This window comes from Astatotilapia calliptera, chromosome 16, assembly GCF_900246225.1.
Source record: "Astatotilapia calliptera chromosome 16, fAstCal1.2, whole genome shotgun sequence".
Classification (NCBI taxonomy): domain Eukaryota; kingdom Metazoa; phylum Chordata; class Actinopteri; order Cichliformes; family Cichlidae; genus Astatotilapia; species Astatotilapia calliptera.
The window spans coordinates 33320026-33341076 of record NC_039317.1 but is presented as its reverse complement, the minus strand read 5'-3'; the positions used below and the strand labels follow the sequence as shown (position 1 = coordinate 33341076).

The 21051-nt window shown below is 40.9% G+C and overlaps 1 protein-coding gene across 8 annotated transcripts in view; it reads left to right on the top strand.

Moving 5' to 3' along the window:
- LOC113007774 (partitioning defective 3 homolog B-like) overlaps positions 1-21051 on the top strand; it is a 223168-nt gene that overhangs the window by 159483 nt on the left and 42634 nt on the right. For 7 of the 8 annotated variants that reach the window (XM_026144697.1, XM_026144696.1, XM_026144694.1 and 4 more), the window contains one exon: positions 15206-15323. In XM_026144697.1, the coding sequence (XP_026000482.1) occupies positions 15206-15323 (118 nt within the window). Of the gene's footprint in view, positions 1-641; positions 1313-15205; positions 15324-21051 lie in introns of those variants that run through there. The other variant, XM_026144702.1, reaches the window with a different exon arrangement.

The following is a 21051-nucleotide window of genomic DNA, read 5'->3' as shown; positions in this document are numbered from 1 at the left end:
CTGTGTAACAAGACACAATGTAAATACTGCATGTGCGTGTTTCTGTCATACACTCAGTGTGAGCTTCAGTTTTATTTTCTAGCGCTGAATTTGGGCCCCTTGATGGAGTAGTGTGCAGACTCACCCAAACCTACTGCAGAATTAATGCAAACATGAACAGGAAGCATTTAAACAACAACACATCTCTTTTTTCTTAATTTTTATGTCTTTAACGCATACCTGATTTAAATCCTTCCCATTTTCCAGTCTAGGATGTCAACTTTGCCACCTCTTCCATCGCTGCTGCCTTTCTTTTAGGATGAGGTCGTATGGACCAGATATTGAGAAGCATTTCAGTAAAGTGGCTTTGTGGTGGTTTACACATTCGCCTAAAAACCTAAGCATCCCCGGGAAGAGACACAAATCCCTGTGGGGTTACGTCAGGAAGAGCATCCGGGGTAAAAGTGTGCCAAATCAAACACGCGGAGCTTCCCGCTGAGCGTCGTGAATCAGAGAGCAGCCAAAAGCTGAAAGTGGCGCACGGTGTCGGTGGTTTGTGCCAGATGTTTTCCCTCAGAGACCGCGGTTCATGTTGACAGTGTTACCCGGGGGATGAATTAACAGTGCAAATGCTTGTGGACTTTGCTTTGTGTCGCCTTCAGACTCGGACTCTCACGCCGCCGTGTGCTTTTGGAGTCGTAATCAGAGGACGGTCTTCAGCATGAAAGTCAGATCACACCAAATGCGACGAGGTCGGTGATGAAGCGAGGAAATCACAGAATGCACAGGAACGTGGTGGGAGCAGGAGTTGGCTGGGAAACAGCTGGAAGCAGTGCGGAGCTGCACGAGGAGATGTTTATTTATGGCTTCTAAGGCAGGAGTCTGAGAACTTTGTGATCACATTTTTACAGATATTTGAGTCTGATCAGAGACGTTATAAGAGACGTGGCCCCAACAATTCCTGACCTCAGGTACACCTGATGATGCCACAGAGCAAAACTGGAGGTAGACGTTTAACTTCTTAAAATCTTATTTTGGCGTATCGTAAGAAAACCCTTTAATCGGCTTTGTTTTAGATTTAAATGAAGAAAGAACGTGTAGATCAAGCTTCATAAGGACTCTTATAGGCCCGAAGGTCCACCTATGACACACACACACACACGCACGCACGCACGCACACACACACACACACACGCGTAGGCTTGTCTGGATAATGTTATGCCTGACAATATTGAATCTGTACAGTACTCACAGGCTCACTGATTGCCATGGCGATTGGATGCCAGCCTCCTCTGCCGCTGTGAGCGCGTCTCTTGCACACGCGGGGATTTAGACAGCTAGTCTGATTGATGTCATGGCAGTCGATAGAGTGCTAATTACTCCTCGTGTGCAGACGGCGCCGTATAAGAAGCAGTGTCATATCCTGTCAGCTGCATTTCAAAAACACATGTCACTTCCTGTTAGGCTGTATGGAAAAAGAAAGAAAGCGAGTAGCCTGACAGCCCGTCTGTGTGCCCGCCCCACATACACAACAGCACCCTGTTCCTCGCTCTTTTCATTCACACACACCCTCTCCCTCACTTCCTGCCCCTTCCTGTCTTTCTTTTTTCCCCCCTGTTTCCCCTCTGACCCACCTGCCAGCGTTGGTGATCTTTTGTTGTCAAACTTCATTAGTGGAGATGTCAGCTAATTAGAGCGAAGCTTGGGAGATTAGGAGGAAGAAGATGAAGAGCGAGACGAGGGAGGGAAATGAAGGCAGGGCAGAGGAGATGGAGAGATTAGGATGGCGTGGGAGGGAAGGAGAGATGGATTGTATCAAGCTACAGATGGAAATGACAGCAGAGATGATTACCTGCATAAACTGAGGAAGGTGAAACGGGGCAGGTGTGAGAAATAGATTGCTGTGGAGATTTACTGTAGGAAATTAGCCACGGCAACGAGAAATGCAAAGAGAAAATTGAATACATCATAAACTGTCAAGACGACAGAGCAGATCTATGTTGAAGTCTCATATCCGTGTGAACGAGATGATGGATAATAACTGACACTGATTAAGCTGTTTGGTAGCGTGCAGGTGAGACGGGAACAGCGGAGTGAAGCGAGCTAACGCATCGACCCGGATCCCTTGTTGTGGTCCGGTTGATCCTTGTAAGACACAGCTGATAACGATCCGGCGCTCTACAACTTGACACCGGGGAGAACACACAGGCGGCACACATGCGTTGAAAGAAAAAGTCTGCACCTCTATCTCGTCATCGTCAGTCAATAAAAAGCGATATTTTCTCTGTTGTGCTGCTTCGGTCTTATCGCCTGCAGTCTGTCAGGTCTTTGCTGAGAGATAATGCGGCTTATTTTTAGGCTGTTTGTTTGTGGGTGCGGGTATTTAAGATACAGAATAATTGCTGTGTAACAAGATGAATTTATCTCGTTTGGTGAAACTTTAGTGAGAAGCTTGTTTTCGGGGTTTGAGCCTTATGGCTGCCTAACGCGGCTGAATGGGACGTCGATGATCATCAAAAGCACGAGGCGCTCATCTGTAACTGAGACACGTTTCTTTGTTTCTGCAGTGATCTGAATCAGCAGAGGGATGCAAACTAAAAATAAGAGATTTTTACAAAGTTTGCACCGTGCCACGAGCTTCTGGATCAGCTGCAGTTTATGTCTTTAAGCTTTATTGATTTTTTTCATGGCTTTGTGTTTGTGCTAATGAAAGAAAATGCAACAGAAAAAATCTTGGGGTCAGCAGATCTGTGGATGTTTATTTTCATCCTTTTTCATCCAAGAATGCAGCGCTGACAGAATCTGACACACACACACACACACACACACACACACACACACACACACACACACACACGTGTCGGGTATTCATATCTCGTGGGGACCTCTAATTCAGCGGTCCCCAACCCCCGGGCCTCGGACCGGTACCGGTCCGTGAGTCGTTTGGTACCGGGCCGCGAGAGTTGAGGCTCAGGTGTGAAATGTCTGGTTTTCAGGGTTTTTATCGGTTTTCAGCGTTATTTTGTTATCGTTTTTATCGTTGACTCTGTTTTCCTGGGTCTTTTCACGTGTGTTATGAATAAATCTCCTTTTTTTCAGTACCGGTACTAGTTTTATTTCGTTGTATTTATCCGCGACACCTTAAAGGCCGTGAAAATATTGTCGGGCATAAACCGGTCCGTGGCACAAAAAAGGTTGGGGACCGCTGCTCTAATTGACATGATGCTTTCCCTACCCTCTTACCCTAACCATGACCCAACTGTAACCCTATCACTAAAACCACATTTCGAGTGTGAAAAATGCCTTCAAACTTTTTGGGACCAGCATTTTCCTCCCCACAAGTATAGTAATTTCCAATTTTTGATCCCCACAAAGATATGAACACACTCAGACTTTTTTCGTGTCCTTGAGGCCTGGAGTTGCCCACCGCTGCTGTAAAGTATAGCGACATGCATTTTGAGCATTAAACATTCGATTATCTTTAGAGGATTTCAACTTATATCCACTGGATTTGTCCTGAGTGGACCACCTTACTGCCCCGGCTGCTGCACTCAACCATTTTGTGACTTTTACCTTGATTAATCGTGGCACAGATTCAGTAAGGTGCTGGAAACATTCCTCGCAGATCATCGTTGATGTTGACGTGATAGCATCACACAGTTTCTGCAGATTCGTGCACATCCATGATGCACATCTCCCATCCAACCACATTCCAAAGGCAGCCTGTGCAGCTCATACAGGAAACAGGAGACCACACCCCTTGTGGTCGTCTGAGGATGCAGCCCATCTCCTACGAGGCTCGACTTGTTGTGCATTCAGAGATGCTCTTCTGCATATCCTGATAACCTCAGACGATTGTCTGTGAACCCTCAACCACGTCTACCTAAAAGCATTGAACTGCTTTCATGTGATTGGCTGAGTAGATATTTGCACTGATGAGCAGGTGAGCAGGCGTAACCCAGCGTGTACACATGACCCGAGTACACGCCAGACCACAAAACTGCTTTACAGTAAGCTGGGACGCAGAACATTAGAGATTACAGAAAAAGAAACGGCTTCTTTTATAACGAGTTTAATGACAAGGACATATTTCTTTACTGTGGACGCTGATATATTTCAGGGAGCATCTCGCCATGTTATTAATGGAACAGAATTCTGAATTATTAATAGCAGCATTATTAACAGCTACGCCGAGTTTCCGATTCTGATTTTAAACATTTATAAAATTATTATTGGTCTGACAGAGCAAGAGCAGGAGATTGATCTCCCTGTGCTCTGTGTGTGTGTGTGTGTGTGGGCCCGTGCCCTGCTTTACTTAAATATAGATTAATGAAAACAATATATTTTAGTTGAAAATGTGTTTTGGGCACAGTCTCGTCTACGGTGTGGTGAACGAGCACATAGCAGAGCTGTGCTGCAGTATGAGCCGCTCTCACATGACGCAGGCGTGTTCATGGTTAATGACCGCACCGTAGTTAAACAGTGAAGTCATTCCAGTCTGCGCTCTTTATGGCTCACTCGTTTCTCCACAGCTGATCAATAGCTCCTTCAGGTCCTCTGTGGTCGCGAGCTGTTTGCATACATGTGTGTTTGTCACACTTATTATTTATTCTTCAGCCTGTCCTCTTCCTTTTATGCAGGGTCATAAATCACATGAAGTTCCTGTGTGTGTGTGTGTGTGTGTGTGTGTGTGTGTGTGTGTCTGCAGACAGAAACAAATGCTTTGCTCATTCATTGCACATAATTTTCCCTCAGGCCCTCCGTCAATAAAAAGAGCATAAGGTGAGGGACATGGATATATTTGGTGTGCGTGTCATCTGAGTGATGTTAGCTGGTTAGCTACGTATACATCCAGGGTACGTATACCTCCGCCTCTCTATATTTCCTCCAGTTCCTCCTCTTCTTCACAGGAGCACGTGCACTCACGTATGTTTGGACAGATTGATCAAAGAGTGGAGGATAAGTGACGATCTGCCGGGCTCCGTGAGGTTTTTTTACTGCCTTCCATGAGCTGGAATCATATACGACCTTCAGGAAGCTGAATCCTGTCAACATAAAATACACTTTTAACATTGTAGGATATGTTTATGTGATAAAATACATGCTTCAACTCATAAAAGAGAACTGTAAACATTTATTTGAGAGAAGATGATGATGTTTTCATCTCAGTGATGAGTCTAGACTGTAAAACGTGTTTTGCTTGGTCATCAGGTGCAGTTGGCATCTCTGTTCGCTTCTCTTCTTTCACTTCCAAATGTACTCATTTAACAGTGGATGTTATGGTACCTGCTGACACAGCGTTCTTTCACATTTAGGATAGAGTATCAAGTAGAAACACTCCTACACGCACGCACACACACAGACTAGATTGTGTGTCACTCTAATGCATCCTCCTCTGCTGTACATCAGTGCAGCTTTTTAGCATAGTCTCTCCAGTGTCTCCGGTAAGCTGATAAATGACTGACTAATGACTGCATTTAGTGCGCTGGGGATTTGTTTTCTGTTAGAGGTGGACACTGAAGATTTCATCATTACACAAATATCCAGAGAGTTACTCCGACCACTTACGGCGTTACCGCAGATCTTTAATTGGCTCGGTTTTTTTAGGGTTTGCTTAAATCTAATTTGTTCGTCACATCAGATCTTTAGCAGAGACTGTCAGCTGGATCTGCTCAGACTTGTACATGAGACATACAGTACGGTGCAAAAGTCTTGAGCCACCCTTCAGTTTTTGAAGCCAAACTTTGTAAGCTTTTCTTTTAGATGTGGCTTATTTTTCTCTCATTTTCAGTCCAGTCCTTGTACCTGACCATGTTCAGTTTAAGCCACTTAACACTGACCTGCAAGTTGTTCAACCATAACAAGGCTCCTAACTGAGGGATGAACAGACAACTCAGCAAATTACCAGTTTTAAATTAAACCTTTAGGCAGCCGAAAACATAGAATTTGTTCTCATTTCTTTAGCTGACTCTATGAAAGATGTCAGAGAGCTGTTAACAGTAAACTCGACATCTCTCAGCATGGTGTGCAGTGTGTTTAAAAAAAGAACTGAAGAAACTGGACAAATGTTGGACAAATGAAGAGGTGACAGGCCTAAAAGCTGTCTGCAGCTGAAAGGCACATCCTTAAGAATTAGTAAAAACACAAAAAGACGTGAGATGGAGCTGAGAGATGCATCTGGACCTTGAGGTAATCCTATAAATGATTATCAAAAAATGATCTCAGTGGAAGGAGACTGTCAAGGCCTTACTGAGTGACAAAAGAGAGAGAGGTGCAGCGGTGGAGGCTCTGTCATGGCTCGAGCTGCGTTTTTGTCAGTTGTGTTGACGATCTTGTTAAAACTGATGAATTACCAGCACAGAAAAGTACTACCAAATTTTAATCCACCATGTAATACTCGCTGGAAAGCATCTGCCATGATCCCAAACACACCTGCCCGTGCTGTGAAAGCACACCTGGATAGAAACACACCTCAGCATCAGTGAAGCAGCGTGGGTCATCCTACAGAGAACAGAACAAAAGGCGGAAACAGAAGGAGCACGAGTGGAGAGAGTTCAGGCTATGTAAAGAATAAAGGTGGTCATACCAAATATTGGCAGCACATTCTGTTTTTTGCCTTTTATATCTTATTTTCATGTATGTTTACATGAGTAAATTAGGAAAATTTCAGAAAGAATTCAGAAGAATTTATTGATTCCATGTACAGCATCGGTTTATTTCCACTGATAACAAGACCGACCAGAATAACATCTCATTGTGCAACTCTATTAGATAATATATTTACAAATATAATAGAAGGAAAGATAAAAAGTGGGCTGTTAATCAATGATATAAGTGACCATTTACCAGTCTTTGCATCTTAGAAATGCCATTATAAAGTGAACAACGATGGACATAAGATTATTTACAAAAGAATAAGAACAGAGAAGACCTTAAATTGTCTTAGAAATGAACTTTTAAAGCAAGATTGGAATATTGTGTATGAACAAACAGAAGTTAATAAAGCTTACGAAGGATTTTTAAGAACATTTAACACATTACTTGATAAAAACTGCCCAGTAATTGAAATCAATAGGAAACACAATTATGCAGGAAGACCATGGATGACAAAAGGACTACAAAATGCCAGCAAAAAAAAGAATACCCTGTATCGAGAATTCATAAAAAAGAGAACAATAGAAACTGAAATGAAGTATAAAACTTACAAAAATAAATTAACTAATATAATGAGATCCTGTAAAAGAGAGTATTAAATTAAAAGGTTAGAACACAATAAAGATAACACAAGAGATATATGGAATGTATTAAACAGAATAATCAAAAATGAATCAAGGAATAATGATTACCCTGGGTACTTTATAGAAGGGACAAGAAGTATTAATAACATGGAGGAGATAGTAAATGGCTTTAATGAATTCTTCGTAAACATAGGGCCAAAACTGGCAGAAGAAATAAAGGTTGATGGAATAGAAAGGGACACTGGTGAAAATATTGAAAGGAATAGTAGCTCAATGTTTTTAAGAGCAGTGGAAGAGAAAGAGATTTATGACATAGTTAGAGGACTTAAGAACAAAACCAGTACAGACTGGAATGATATTGATATGGTAACGGTAAAGACAGTTATTGATGGTATCGTAAAACCATTAAAATATATATTCAACTTGTCATTTCAAAAAGGAGTTTTTCCACAAAAAATGAAAGTTGCTAAAGTTATTCCCATTTACAAAACCGGTGAAAGACATCATTTTACAAACTATAGACCAGTGTCAATACTCTCCCAGTTCTCTAAGATACTGGAAAAACTCTTCATAAAAAGATTTGACAGTTTTGTGGAAAATATGAATTAATGACAGATAGTCAGTATGGGTTCAGAAGCAACAGATCAACAGCTTTGGCACTGATAGATTTAATGGAAAAGATAACGGAATGTATGGATAATAAGAGGTATGCGCTCGGAGTTTTCTTAGATCTAAAGAAGGCGTTTGATACTGTTAATCATGAAATTCTATTAAAAAAACTGGAAAAGTACGGGTTTAGGGGAGTGGTTTTGGAATGGTTAAAAAGCTATGTAGGGAATAGGCAACAATATGTACAAATAAATGAATATAAATCTAATTTGATGGATATAGCTTGTGGAGTACCTCAAGGTTCAGTACTGGGTCCAAAAATGTTTATTATGTACTTAAATGATATCTGCAGAGTATCGGAGATTTTAAAGTTTGTAATATTTGCCGATGACACAAACATACTGTGTTCAGGAGAGGAATTGCCACAGGTTTTGGAAATGATCACACAGGAATTAACGATATTAAAGAAGTGGTTTGATATAAATAAATTATCATTGAATCTAGATAAAACCAAATTTATGTTGTTTGGAAACCAAAAGAAAAACATCGAAGTAGAAATATGTGTTGACAATGTATATTTAGAAAGAGTCAATGAAATAAAATTTCTTGGGGTGATCATTGACCACAAGCTCTGTTGGAAGCCACACATTACTTATGTTCGGGGGAAATTGGCACGGGGCATTGCCGTCCTGGGGAAAGCAAAGCATATGTTGGATCAGAAAGCACTGCACATTTTATACTGTGCTTTACTACTGCCATATATGAGCTACTGTGTAGAGGTCTGGGGAAACACATACAAAAGTAACACACAAACAATAACTATAATACAGAAAAGGGCCATTAGATTAATAAATAATGTAGGGTACAGGGACCATACAAATGCACTCTTTGTCAAAATGCAAGCTATTAAATTCCAAGACTTGGTGAAGCTTAAAACAGCGCAAATAATGTATAAAGTCAGAAATAAATTGCTCCCCAAAGAAATCTGTAAATTGTTCATAGAAAGAGAAGGTGGGTATAACTTAAGAGGGAAATGGAATTTAAAAATACAAAGTGCTAGAACAACTTTAAGAACTATGTCAATCTCAATTGCAGGAGTTAAATTATGGAACAGTCTAACAGAAGAAATAAAAGACAGTCAAAACATAAAACAGTTTAAAGTAAAATATAAAAACCTAATTTTAAATAAGTATAAGAATGAAGAAAACGGGGTTAACCCAGGACGGTAATGTTGCTGGTAATGGTGTTGCGGTTCTTTTTTGTTTTTTTGTTTTTTTGTTTTGTTTTGTTTTGTTTTGTTTTGTTGTTTTTCCATAACTTGTGTATCTGCAAATATACACATTCTGTATTTTTCATATGAAAGAAACTATACTGTGGTGGGGCTTGCTAATTTCTTGTTTTTGATTTATGTATGTTATGTTTTGTTTTACTTCATATGTTTCATATGTTTCATATGTTGTTTGTTTAATTTAAGACAAAAAAAAATTAAATGAATGAGAGGTAAAACTTGAGGGGGTAGGGACAAATAAGTAAATACTTCAGCCTACTCCTTTTCAAACAAATAATGGAATGATATTTTGTAATGATTGTGAAGGCACATGTTTGAAATGTTTGAAATAAAAATGAACTGAACTGAAAATACGATGAAATGAGGTGGCTCAACACTTTTGCACAGTATGATATCACAGATTTATGAAGAGCTGCACCATTTAAACCACCTAAATATTTTATCTTGTAAAAAATATAGCTTTGAATTAAGATTGCAGCAGTGACCTTGTTTTTCATTTGCCGTTAGAGGCCCTCTCAGTGTCGGCTGAAATTACCTCCTGAACAATGGTTATTATTACGTTCTTTCCCAGGAATTAGATCACTTAGGCCACCTCTTTTCTTCTTTGCCTGCCAGCCAGACTGTCAGCGACCAACTGCAACAAACCTGATATGTGAATAAAAATATACCTGCACCTGCATTTCAAAGACGTTTCATGAACAAGCATCTGGCTTTGGGCTTTTTTCTCTCCATCTGTGTGCGTGAGTGCTGCTGGTTGAGACACATCAAAAAGGAACAGATGTCATTTGTTAATCTGAATGCAGCCATGGCCATGAAACCCACAGAAACTGATGGAAACTTGTGGTCATGGAGCTCGTTTCTCATAATCATTTCTCACTAAAAGTGCATTGAAATTTTTTTCTTTCCATGCTATATTTTTTTACTTGAGTCATTCTGGTCATGTGCACACATTCGTTTAGAATGTATTTTTTACATTATCAAATTATTTTGGAAAGTGTAACCTGCATAACCGTCTTTGCATTAGAATGTGCATGTTCTTTTTGTTTTCATAGTTTAATTTATATTTAATTGTGTTCTGGTTTGCAGCGTTTTGTGTTGTTTCACTTTAAATTTGTTTATAAAGGAAAAAGCTGAAAATTTAAATAGTTAAAAGTTGAAATGTAAATAGTTGTTTTTTGTATTATATGATTTATTTATTACATTTTATGTGGAGTGAATAAATAAAAGTATGTTTACGGTGGCCCCTAGACACAAAACACGTACAAACTCCAAAACATGTAAAAACCCCAAAACATGTAAAAACTCAGAAGCACGTACAAAGTCCAAAACACGTACAGAACACAACAGAAGTGCTCCAGGATGCTAGGGGGCAGTGTTGAGCTTTTGTTACCTCGTGGCTACACAAGCCAGCAAGTACCAACAACCGGATTTGTTGTGTGGTAGTAACAGGAAAATGAACATTTTTTTTAAATTATTTGAATATATATATGAGTGCTTGTGTATAAATACACAAACAATACACATATGCTTTCAATTGTGTAATTTAAGTGATCTAGGTAGCTCTGTTTGGGAAGGTCAATTAACGCTAGAAATGTGTTTTGGAGTTTGTACATGTTTTGTCTCTAGGGGCCACCGCATATATTTATATATAAATATATATAAATAAAACCACTTTTTTACACTAGTAATTCCTTTTGCCATAATTTTATATTGTTGTTAATAATAAATAAATTAAAGCAACAAAACAACCTGAAGAGCCGGTTCGGAGCCGAAAGAGCCGGTTCTCTAAAAATCCCATCGCTAGTTAACAGTGGCTAACAGATGCTAACAGCAGCTAACAGGGGCTAACAGATGCTAACAGCAGCTAACAGATGCTAACAGGGGCTATCAGCAGCTAACAGAGCCTAAATGTAATACTACTGGCAGAGCAGCATATCCTCACTAACTCATCGATGTGTGGCTGTCATCGGTCAGGACTGAGCTTCTCTGGCTCATATTTGACTCCTTCATTAGGTTTTCCAGAGTAAATAAAGCTGGACATTTCTCTTTGATAGAACAGAACTCAGTTCACTGCAACTGGTGACTTTACTGGTTCCAATGGTAAGAAATATACCCAGTGAAACACAGAAGCAGTTTACTGTATAAATTCCATTCTGTTAACATCATTCATCACAAGCACTTTGTATGTCACATGGTTATGAAATCACACTAACTGTTTTTTGACTAAGAAGAAATGTTACACTTCTAGTACAGTGCTTCTGGTATTTGCTGTGTTGTAATTCTGTTTTTCCCACTCCGGCATCATCACTGTGGAATTTATTCCTGCCTCTGTGTCTGGACATATAAGGTCATAATTCTTACTTTTTAATCTATTTTTCTTAGCTGCGTCAGAAGACAATGGCTCATTGACGGGCTGATCTGAAAGGGCAGACAGCAAAGCAATGATTAGTCCGAAAGAAGTCTACAAAAGCATTCTTTTGAAATAAACATGCATGTATGCTTTCAGGGGTGCTTAATATTTAGTTTGTGCAATTATGAGAATATTTGAGATTTCTCACCTGGTTCAAAACCTAAAATAAGAAAATCCCAGTAAGCTAGAATAAGCAGTTTGAAGCTTTACAGAAGCACACATACTGAAATGTAGATGGGACCAGAATCCATGCATGATCTCCCAGGTTTTGTTCAAAGGAAGCCTTGAGGTGAAAGTGAGTGTGCTGCTATTTTTCGGACTTTTTAGAAATCACCTGATTTTGCATCAGTGCGGGTTTTTTCTCCTCGTACCATTTCAGTTCATGAAATTGCAAATTGTAGTCCTGATGGTGCATATGGGTACATATGTGTATGATATGACTTTCTGTATTTCCATTACGCACGGGTGAGTGAGTCTGTGTGTGTGCCTGAGCCCAGAGTTCAGTGTTGATATGCTGCATATTTCCTGTGCTGACAGAGAGAAAGCATATTCATAAAATGATTGATGTTTTTGTTTTTGCAAGAGAAAAATAAAAAAAGATGGAAAAACAGATACAGATGTAGAAAGTGACAAAGATCAAAATATTGGTCCTTGGAAGTGTGCTCACAGAAACTGAAGATATGCTTGCATGTACCCAGCTGGCTCTGTCTAATTCCTCTGTGACGCTGACCCGTTCTAGTGGACTCACTTTCAGTCAGGGAAGAAAATTGTTTGGTCGCAGGAAGAAAAGTAACTCAGAGGACGTGGCCACACCGAGGTCCTACTCCTAGCTTGTTACAGATGCCTGGCCAAGACTGTATTAACTCATCGTAACAGTTTACACAAATAGGCTTAACCGTATGAACGTTATTTTAACCAAAACCGTTAACTTTTCCAAATCTCAACAAAGTAAAATATGTCATTCATCAGTGCAGACGTCTAAGATCTCACCGCCTTAATCAGTGTGTTGCACACACATCATTGCTTGCTGGCTAGCCCCTGTGCTTCGTGGATAGTGAAATGTGAGATCAAAAAATGTGGGGTGTCTGTATCTCAGGTGGTAACCACTGGCTACTAACCGGAACCAGCCAGTGGTTGGTGGTTCGATCCCAGTCTCCTCCAGTCTGCATGGGCAAGATACTAACCCCATGTTCCCTCCGATGCATCCATCGGAGTGTGAATGTGTATGAATGTTAGATAGGGAGCACTTAACAGTCTGTGTGATTGAGTGAATGAATTCGTTGTGTAAAGCGCTGAGTGCTCAGAGTAGAAAAGCGCTGTATAAGAACCAGTCCATTTACCATCAAGGGGGTAAAGGACCATCTCAGGGTGATAAGCAACCACATATCCCCGGCCAACCTCAACTGTGACTTTTTATTTGACGAATTTAAGAAAAATCCAATGTAGCCACTTAAAACTGCCCCTCAGCCTAAATCCACAGTGTCCTTGTTGTTGCAGCACATGTAGCGTCCCCACTGATTTTCCCTTTTCTGCTACAGGTTAACGTGTGAATGCTTGTCAGTGCTGTATTTCTCTCCAGTGTAACAGTGTCAAATCTCATTTTCTCAGCTGAGATTAAATTAAATTAATATTGTACTTGTAGCCGGACTAGAAGACAAGTGTTCATTTGGGATGGTGTGTTTTTCCTCATTGATCATCAGGACGGCCATCTGATGATGATGATGTCTTTATCCTGTCTTCCTTCTCTCACCCCACCCGGTCGCTGCAAATAGCCCCGCCCCTCCCTGAGCCTGGTTCTGCCGGAGGTTTCTTCCTGTTAAAAGGGAGTTTTTCCTTCCCACTGTCGCCACAGTGCTTGCTCATAGGGGGTCATATGATTGTTGGCTTTCTCTCTGTATGTATTTGTGGTGAAATTAAGGCACAACGGGACCACAGATCTGCATTTTGAGCCATCTTTATTCACCTTTGTCACACCACCACAACAACTCCTGAGTCCCCGTGTTTTAACACGGTAGGCGTGATTGCGGATGCCGTGCAGGTGCGTCCACACGGCACCGCAAACCACGCCCCACCACAGTATTATTGTATGATCTACCTTACAGTATAAACCAACTGTTGTTGTGATTTGGTGCTATATAAGTAACATTGACCTGAATTGAACAGGCTATTGTGTTACATTAATGGAAATTCTGAGAAAGTGTAATAACTGTATAATTCAGCAGTTTGTGCTTATACAAGCCTGGAAGCATCAGAATGAACACGAAACAGTTCTTATAGTTTTGTATGTTATAATTAGTTTTTATTTTATTTTGACTTTTTGTTTTTAATTCAGTTTTGTTTCACTTTTGTTTCCAGAGCAGATTTTCTTGTTTCTGTTTAGTTTTTATTATTTTCAGTCTTAGTTTTAGTCTTTTCCATATGGAGAGAATTTGTCAGATGCGAGATTTAAGAAAGAATTCTTACATTTAAGAAATGTAAGAAATGTGTTATTGTAGGGTCTACCTTACGATATAAAGCACCTTGAGGCGACTGTTGTTGTGATGTGGTGCTGTTTGAATAAAATAAAATTGAATTGATGTCATTTAGTGTTATATGTATTGAGTCACTCCATCTCAAATCATCACATAGACTGTATTCTGCTCGGCCACCTCTGATTTACCTGGAAATTGTACAGTATAGATATAATGGTTGCTGATGAGTTTTTGCTTCATACATCAAATACTTAATCAAGATATTTACCTTTTTTTTTTTAATGTCCATCAATCCAGTCTCAGGTCTTTGTTTTCATACTGAGCTAATATTCGAACATGAATATCTTACATGGAAAAAAGAATAAAACCGATGATGTAAAGTTTCCTGAAATTCTACTAAAACTGACAGAAGGAGGCTGGTGTAGTGTTTGTGAATAGGAAATCGTTGCATTTCAGAGTAATTCAAAATAAAAGTACTTTTTGACATTAAATTCTTGGTCACAAAAATGAAGAAGGAAAACTTTTCATTCAGTTTCTGAGTTGGATCGGCAAATGTGACAAATTGTAAAAAATAAAAATAAAAATAAACAATCTGTTTTTTGCGAGTTGAAGAAAATTCTGGAGTTTCCAGATGGTGCTCTAATTATAACTGAGAAAATAATATTGTTAAATATATGCATGTTTTTTCATATTGGGATCCACTCTGTAGGCGTGCAAACAGCCTCAGAGGAGTCTCATAATTCAGGTTTCAATACAGTATTAAAAGCGCGACATGCTAAAGGCGGGCTGAGCATTCACAATAAAAACATCTGTATCCAAATCTCAGACTAACATTTCTGACTTATGAGAAAACTTGAATCTGTTTATTGAACTTTCTGACAAATTAAGTTAATTATCAGTTTGTGCATATGAATTTGTATCATTTTGCCTAAATGTGGCATTTTTGTAAGATTTATTCTGGGTTTACAGAAAACACACTGATGAAGAAATCTCCAAAACACACTCAAACTCACGTACTGAGTGTGATACAGTTGGCAGTACAGGGTTAGCATCCATACATCCCACAGTTATGCTCATTATTTTCCAATAAGAATCTCTTACTCTGTTATGTTGGCATATCTGTTTGCAATAATCATCTAAAGCCTTGTTTCCTTTTGCTTTTGTTTTCTGTGTGCGTGCGTGTGTGTGTGTGTCTGTGTGTGTGTGGCAGTATGGACCGGATCCAGCAGCTGAGACGAGAATACCAGCAAGCTAGAAGAGAAGGAATGGTGCCGCCATATGAAGAGTTGGACCCACGACGCAGAGGCCATGAAAACGACCCACACAGGGTAAGCAGCACAGTGACGCTCACACACACACACACAGACACACACAGAGATCACAGTGCTGTGTGTGTGAGGTTTCTTATTCTCTATCAGAATGATCACTGCTTTTATTGCGCCTGTCAAGTGATGAAGGCCCTTTAGCTGTCAGTCGCAAGGTGCTCTTTGACGTGAACGGCTCCCGTGGGCATTGAGCCGATGGGACTGATATGATCCACTTTTCACGAGGATGACACACACGGAGGAGATAAGTAGAGGTTTTATGCGCTTGTCGTTCGGCAGGTAGTGTTTTTCAAATCACAAATTCACATCCAGGCACGATCACGTCTGCGCTCAGATTGGCTGAGTCACGCTGGAAGACGCCGAGGAGCACGTCTGCGATGCCGTAATAATGTTAAATTATTAATGTGCTAACAAGAACTCAACCTCCCACGTTAGCACCAGGTGTCACCCTGCAATGACTGCGCTCGCCACCGTTGCAAATGAAGCGCATGCAAATATGTTGTGGACTGAACAAAGCTGCTGGTTTAGACGATACGGTTCTGCTTTCTTTCCTGCTCCTTTAGCTCCTTGTGCAGTAACTGTCTGATTATACAGGTGCTGCAAGTTTTAACAGTTTAACAAAAATAATAATAATTTTGATCCTGCAAAATCAGCTGCATGTTTCAAATGAAAGAGGCCTAAATGAGTAGATTATTTTAACTAATACTCACAACTAATGTCTGGATGAGTAAACCTGAGATCCCAGAGTGAGCTCAGTGGATCGCGTCCCCGACTGTTGTTACTAACATCCAGAAACACGACGCACAGAGTGAGAAACAAGCCAGAGGCCCGTCGCTGGACCGAGGAGCTGAAATTAATCTGCTATAACAAACGGATAGGTTTATTGCAGCAATCACAGTTTAACTGCCGGACCGTGAACTCCTCGAGTCTGCTCATTGAGGCCGAGTCAGAAGCTTTACTTCTGTGTACACAGACGCTGTCAACATTCATTACAGCCAGCTTAAAACATAAAAAGGATAATTAATACATGCAGTCGGGCTGGGCGATGTCACGACTACGAGGTGACATATTAACCACATCTGCGTGTGGGTGTGTGCGTGGGAAAATGTAAAGATCCGGGCGGTATTGCGTTTGGCACCGTCCCCTATGGGCGGCGCGGCGCTGCAGTGGTTAGCGCCGCTGCCTCACAGCCGGAGAGGTTTGAACCCGCTCATCATCCGTGGCCTCTCTCCCCGGAGTGTGCCTTCTTCTCGCTGTGCCTGTTTTCCAGTCCGTTTGCAGCTTTAGTTGGACAGACGCTTTAGGAAATGCCCAGGTGGATCATTTGGAACAAAAACAAGCTGATAATAAAAGTTTGTTTTAAAGTTATTTTTTAGAAATCTGTGACTTTTTAAAGTAATGAAATTACCATGATTGATTAGGAATTTGATCGCCTGTGTCACTGCATCTAAACAGCTTGCTTATCCAGACTTATGCTCAGCTCCCGCTTTAATTCACATCTAAAAGTAATTTGGTTTGTGACCCGCCGGGGGCAATCGTCTTTCCCCTCCGATCGATAGCCTCGCATTACACTCTTCCCTGCCTCCAAATAAGAAAACTTTGTCGCCGTTTATATCGCAGAGCGTGAGAGCAATTAGCATGCTTCAGAGGTGCAAATGAAGTTTGAAGTGTGAAAGTTGGAAGGAAGACCAGTAGCGGTTGCCACGGCACCTAACGAGCCTCTCTTATTACGGATGATGCATTTATTAATTAAAGCATAAGCGATTTTTTACCTGACTGGCTCTCTGTCGCATGATTGGGGAGAAAATAATGCTTATGGAGGCGAGCTGATGGCTAATTCAGCTCCACTTCTCTTGGTTTGTTTTTCTTCGTCTGATGTGTGTTTTTATAGGATTGGCTGAGTGGCTTTGAGAAGTAAACAAAATGAAAAGTAAAGTGTGGAGCGGCCGAGACCAAAAACACTGATAAAGGCAGAGAGAGAGAGAGAGAGTGCCCATCTTGCATTTTTGCCACAGTGGGCTCGACGTGTTTCCTCTTCTCCTTTTTCCCCCTATGGCTCCATTACCATTTCATTGATTCATGGTTATGGGTTAGCTGTCTCCGCTAGCAAAATTATGTTTTGCTAAAAACAATTATCAAGCAACAAAAGCCACACCACAAGTGAGCGCATTGTGTGTGTGTGTGTGTGTGTGTGTGTGTGTGTGTGTGTGTGTGTGTGTGTGTGTGTGTGTGTGTGAGTGTGTGTGTGTGTGTTTTGGAAGACAACAACAGACTTTCTCCCTAAGGAGACGGGGAACTAAATCAACAGGGCGCTGTTGTGTTGTCCCACACACACACATTTACACACAGTTATTCACACAGAGTACTGTACACAAGCCAATTGTTATGGTGGGTGGTGTGACACCGACTTTATTATTAGATTAAATTATAATGAGCAACCATCAGATAGTTTTGCCGTACTTTGGGTTTACATATGCGTGCTCATTTACAGTCAGTCGTTTAATTACTAATGTTGTTTTGTTATGTGAGGCAGAACAAAACGACCTCAGGTTTCAAATTTAAATCTGCCTACTCACTGAGCTGGTTTGTTTTCCTACCGGTGTAACCTCATCGCCGTATGGCGTTATTTTTGTGCCACTATTCTGAGCGCACGTAAAAAAAAATTTGAGCGCACGTAAAAAAAAAATTGCAGGTGCAAGTGTTTCATTTTGAAGAGAAATTTATTTTGAGCGAAGAAAAGCTGAATTTGAGTGAACAAAATTCATTGCTGCATGCAAAAAATGTATTTCAGTGTTTGCTGTTATCCACGCACACACACACGCACACACACACAACAGCAGCCCCTCTCGCTCAGTTTTTGCATTTGCGCTCGCTCGCAATGTGTCGCTCGCGCTCTCAACATTTCTGCCCGTGCGCGCTCAACTCTTTGTGTACACCGTTATATTTGTGCCACAAAACCAGCCAATCACAGACTTGGATGCAAAAATATCTGATTGGCTGTTCTGGTCTCCAATCAGCTCGAAATGACGAAATGCAATATCCCAGAATCCATTTCATCCAAAACTCAAAGGAGGCAGTGGCGGCGGAACACAGAGTGGCGGAGTTTGAAATATTACTCTGTCTGGGTCACAAAATAAACTTTTAAGATATTTTCATGCGAGAATGTTGCTGTGTAAACTTCAAATGTCTGCTCGATTCATCAAGACATCACATATTTGCAAAAGTGCTCTAACGTTTTCGGAGATGCCTGTTGATGGAGTCCATCAGCGAATAGTTTCAATTCACAGGTGCAGCAATTCTTTAACACGCGCACGTAAATTCTGCAGATTTCATTTTTGTGTCAAGGTCAGACCAAAATCAGTAACGACTTCATGTTACCCACAAGGTTTTTATGGATCATCTTCAATCTTCACAACAACACATTTGGCTTGGGGGGACACGAGTACCTTTGTTAGCTAGGTTAGCACCTTCATTGTTAGCGTCCAGGGTCAAAGTTGACCTTGGAAAAATCCATAAGGAGTAATATGTCATATGAAAGGGCGTGAGGAGAGCTATACAACAGACTTTTTATTTTTCCAATACAACGCCCTATGATGGCACAATCACACCATAACATCAAACATGAAGTTTTAGTTTCACCCGTGTCCTTCGGGGTGTACTCTGAGTGTGTTTGCTGTGTAACAGTGGAAATACTGACAGCTGTCACTGCTTTAATGATAACAAACTGTTGGATTATAAGACAAGCTGTGACTCCTCTGCGCTCCCAATAAAGCAGCTCATTGTAAAGCATCACTGCTTTAAAAGTGGCCAATCACTTTTGACGTAAATATAATTCATATAAAGGTCCGATCCTTCATTTAGAGGCAAACGGGAGACCGGAGATGTGGGCAGGATGGCCTCTGTGACCTGTGATGTAACCTGGATTTAATCCACGCTTTGGAAACGTGCTGTAACATTTTTAAACCACCTGTAAATGTAACATGTAGCCAGTGCAGCTGCGCTGAAACAGCAGCGATGTGAGAAAGAGTGGGTGTGGACAGGCCTGATAAAGGGGTGGATTACAGTCTGCAGTCCTTCCTGTATTCTGATATTTTTTATATTTATATTAGAAAAGGGCACAGCCTCTGCTGGTTTGATGCTCGTTTATCACCATAATCTCGTGCTTTGTCCATTCTGTGGTTCTAAACACTATTAATTTATTTCCATATTCTTATAAATGTTATTCATGACTATGAGGTAAAATGAAGAAAAATCCCCCGCTGCTGACCTTTCCCCCTCAAACAAACACACTGATTCGTTTATCTGCACAAATTTGTATCTTTGTCGTCCTTTCTGTTTCTTCCTTCTCGTTCGTGTAACGTCTAAAATTGTCCGTTTCCTGCCGATCGTCCCCGCTGTGCCGGTGCAAATGTGCTTCCTGAAGCTTGACATTTGCAGAAGTTTGTGCTAAATTTGACAAAGTCCTCTATTTCCTGCACTCCCTGAAAATGCCTGTCAAATTCTGTAACCGCTGAGCTCATCCACTTCTCTGATGATGACTCTATCCTCTTCGTCACAGTTGCTAGGCAATGCGGTTCACTTGCATTTGCCTTTTTAATTTCGTGTTCGTTGCGCCGACTTGACAGGCTTGAGTTGCAGCTGTAGCTGCATTCTTGTGTGCGAGCTGAACTTCAGCTTCATCTTATTAACCGTGCTGGGGCGGAGGGAGCCGTCCACTCTGGATTTGGGGTATTTTGAGGTCTGTTGGTGTTAAAGTTTTTTTGCCAGAACAGCAGATCGATTTTCTGCCTTTGATCAAACCGAACAGCAAGTCCTGTTATCGGTTAGACGTTTAGCTTCTTTGTAGGTTTATTTCTTTACTTTCCTTTGAATAGAATTATTTGCAGGTAATATTTAAAGGAGAGGTCACTGTTACCTTTAACAGCTTCAGCGAGACACATGGAGCAGATTCAGTTTTATTGTTATTGGCAGCAAAGATCAAAAGTGAAAAAAGCTCATGAAAAATTGCTCATCTATGAATGTTGCCCGTGCACGTGTATAATAGGACTTTTTATCATATCCTGTTGATGCAGCCCGAGTTCCCTCTACTCTTAGAACCATGTCCGGTCCTGTACATAGACAGGGGCGTCTGTGTGTGTCTGTGTGTGTTTGTGGGTGTGGGCGAGCGTGTTTTGTGCGATTGTTTGTCTTTTTTGGTTCAAGGTTCCAGTCCTCTGAACTGCCTCCAGGATTTTCTCCAACCTCGTCAGAAAAAGGCGCACCATTGTGTGATTCACAGTAGAATTTGGGAAAATCCCAGCGCAGTAATTCCCAGAACCTTTCCCACATAAAAACACATCTTGTTTTTTGGCCCATCCTACGTTCACTCTGTCTGCCGCTTTCTCACTTTTACTTATTTGTCTGACACCTCGACTCTTGTTTGTAGCATCAGGTGGGAATTAAACCCACCGTCCATTTCAAAGAAATCAGGAAGATTTGGGCAGTTTGGGGTTTTCCCCACATTTAACCTCCAAGTTATCCTGAGCCTGTCCTTAGCAGACAGAAGCTTTAAACAGGTCACAAACGCTGGGACGTAGACACACATTAACAACCTTTTTCACCGTGTTAAGACACTTTAATGGCACGATGTGGGAAAATGTGTCACGTTAGTCACGAGTTTCAGACGCCTGACTAACATAAACACAGTTTCCCTGCTGTGGAGGCAGCGTGAACAGAGCATGTTAGTGAAATA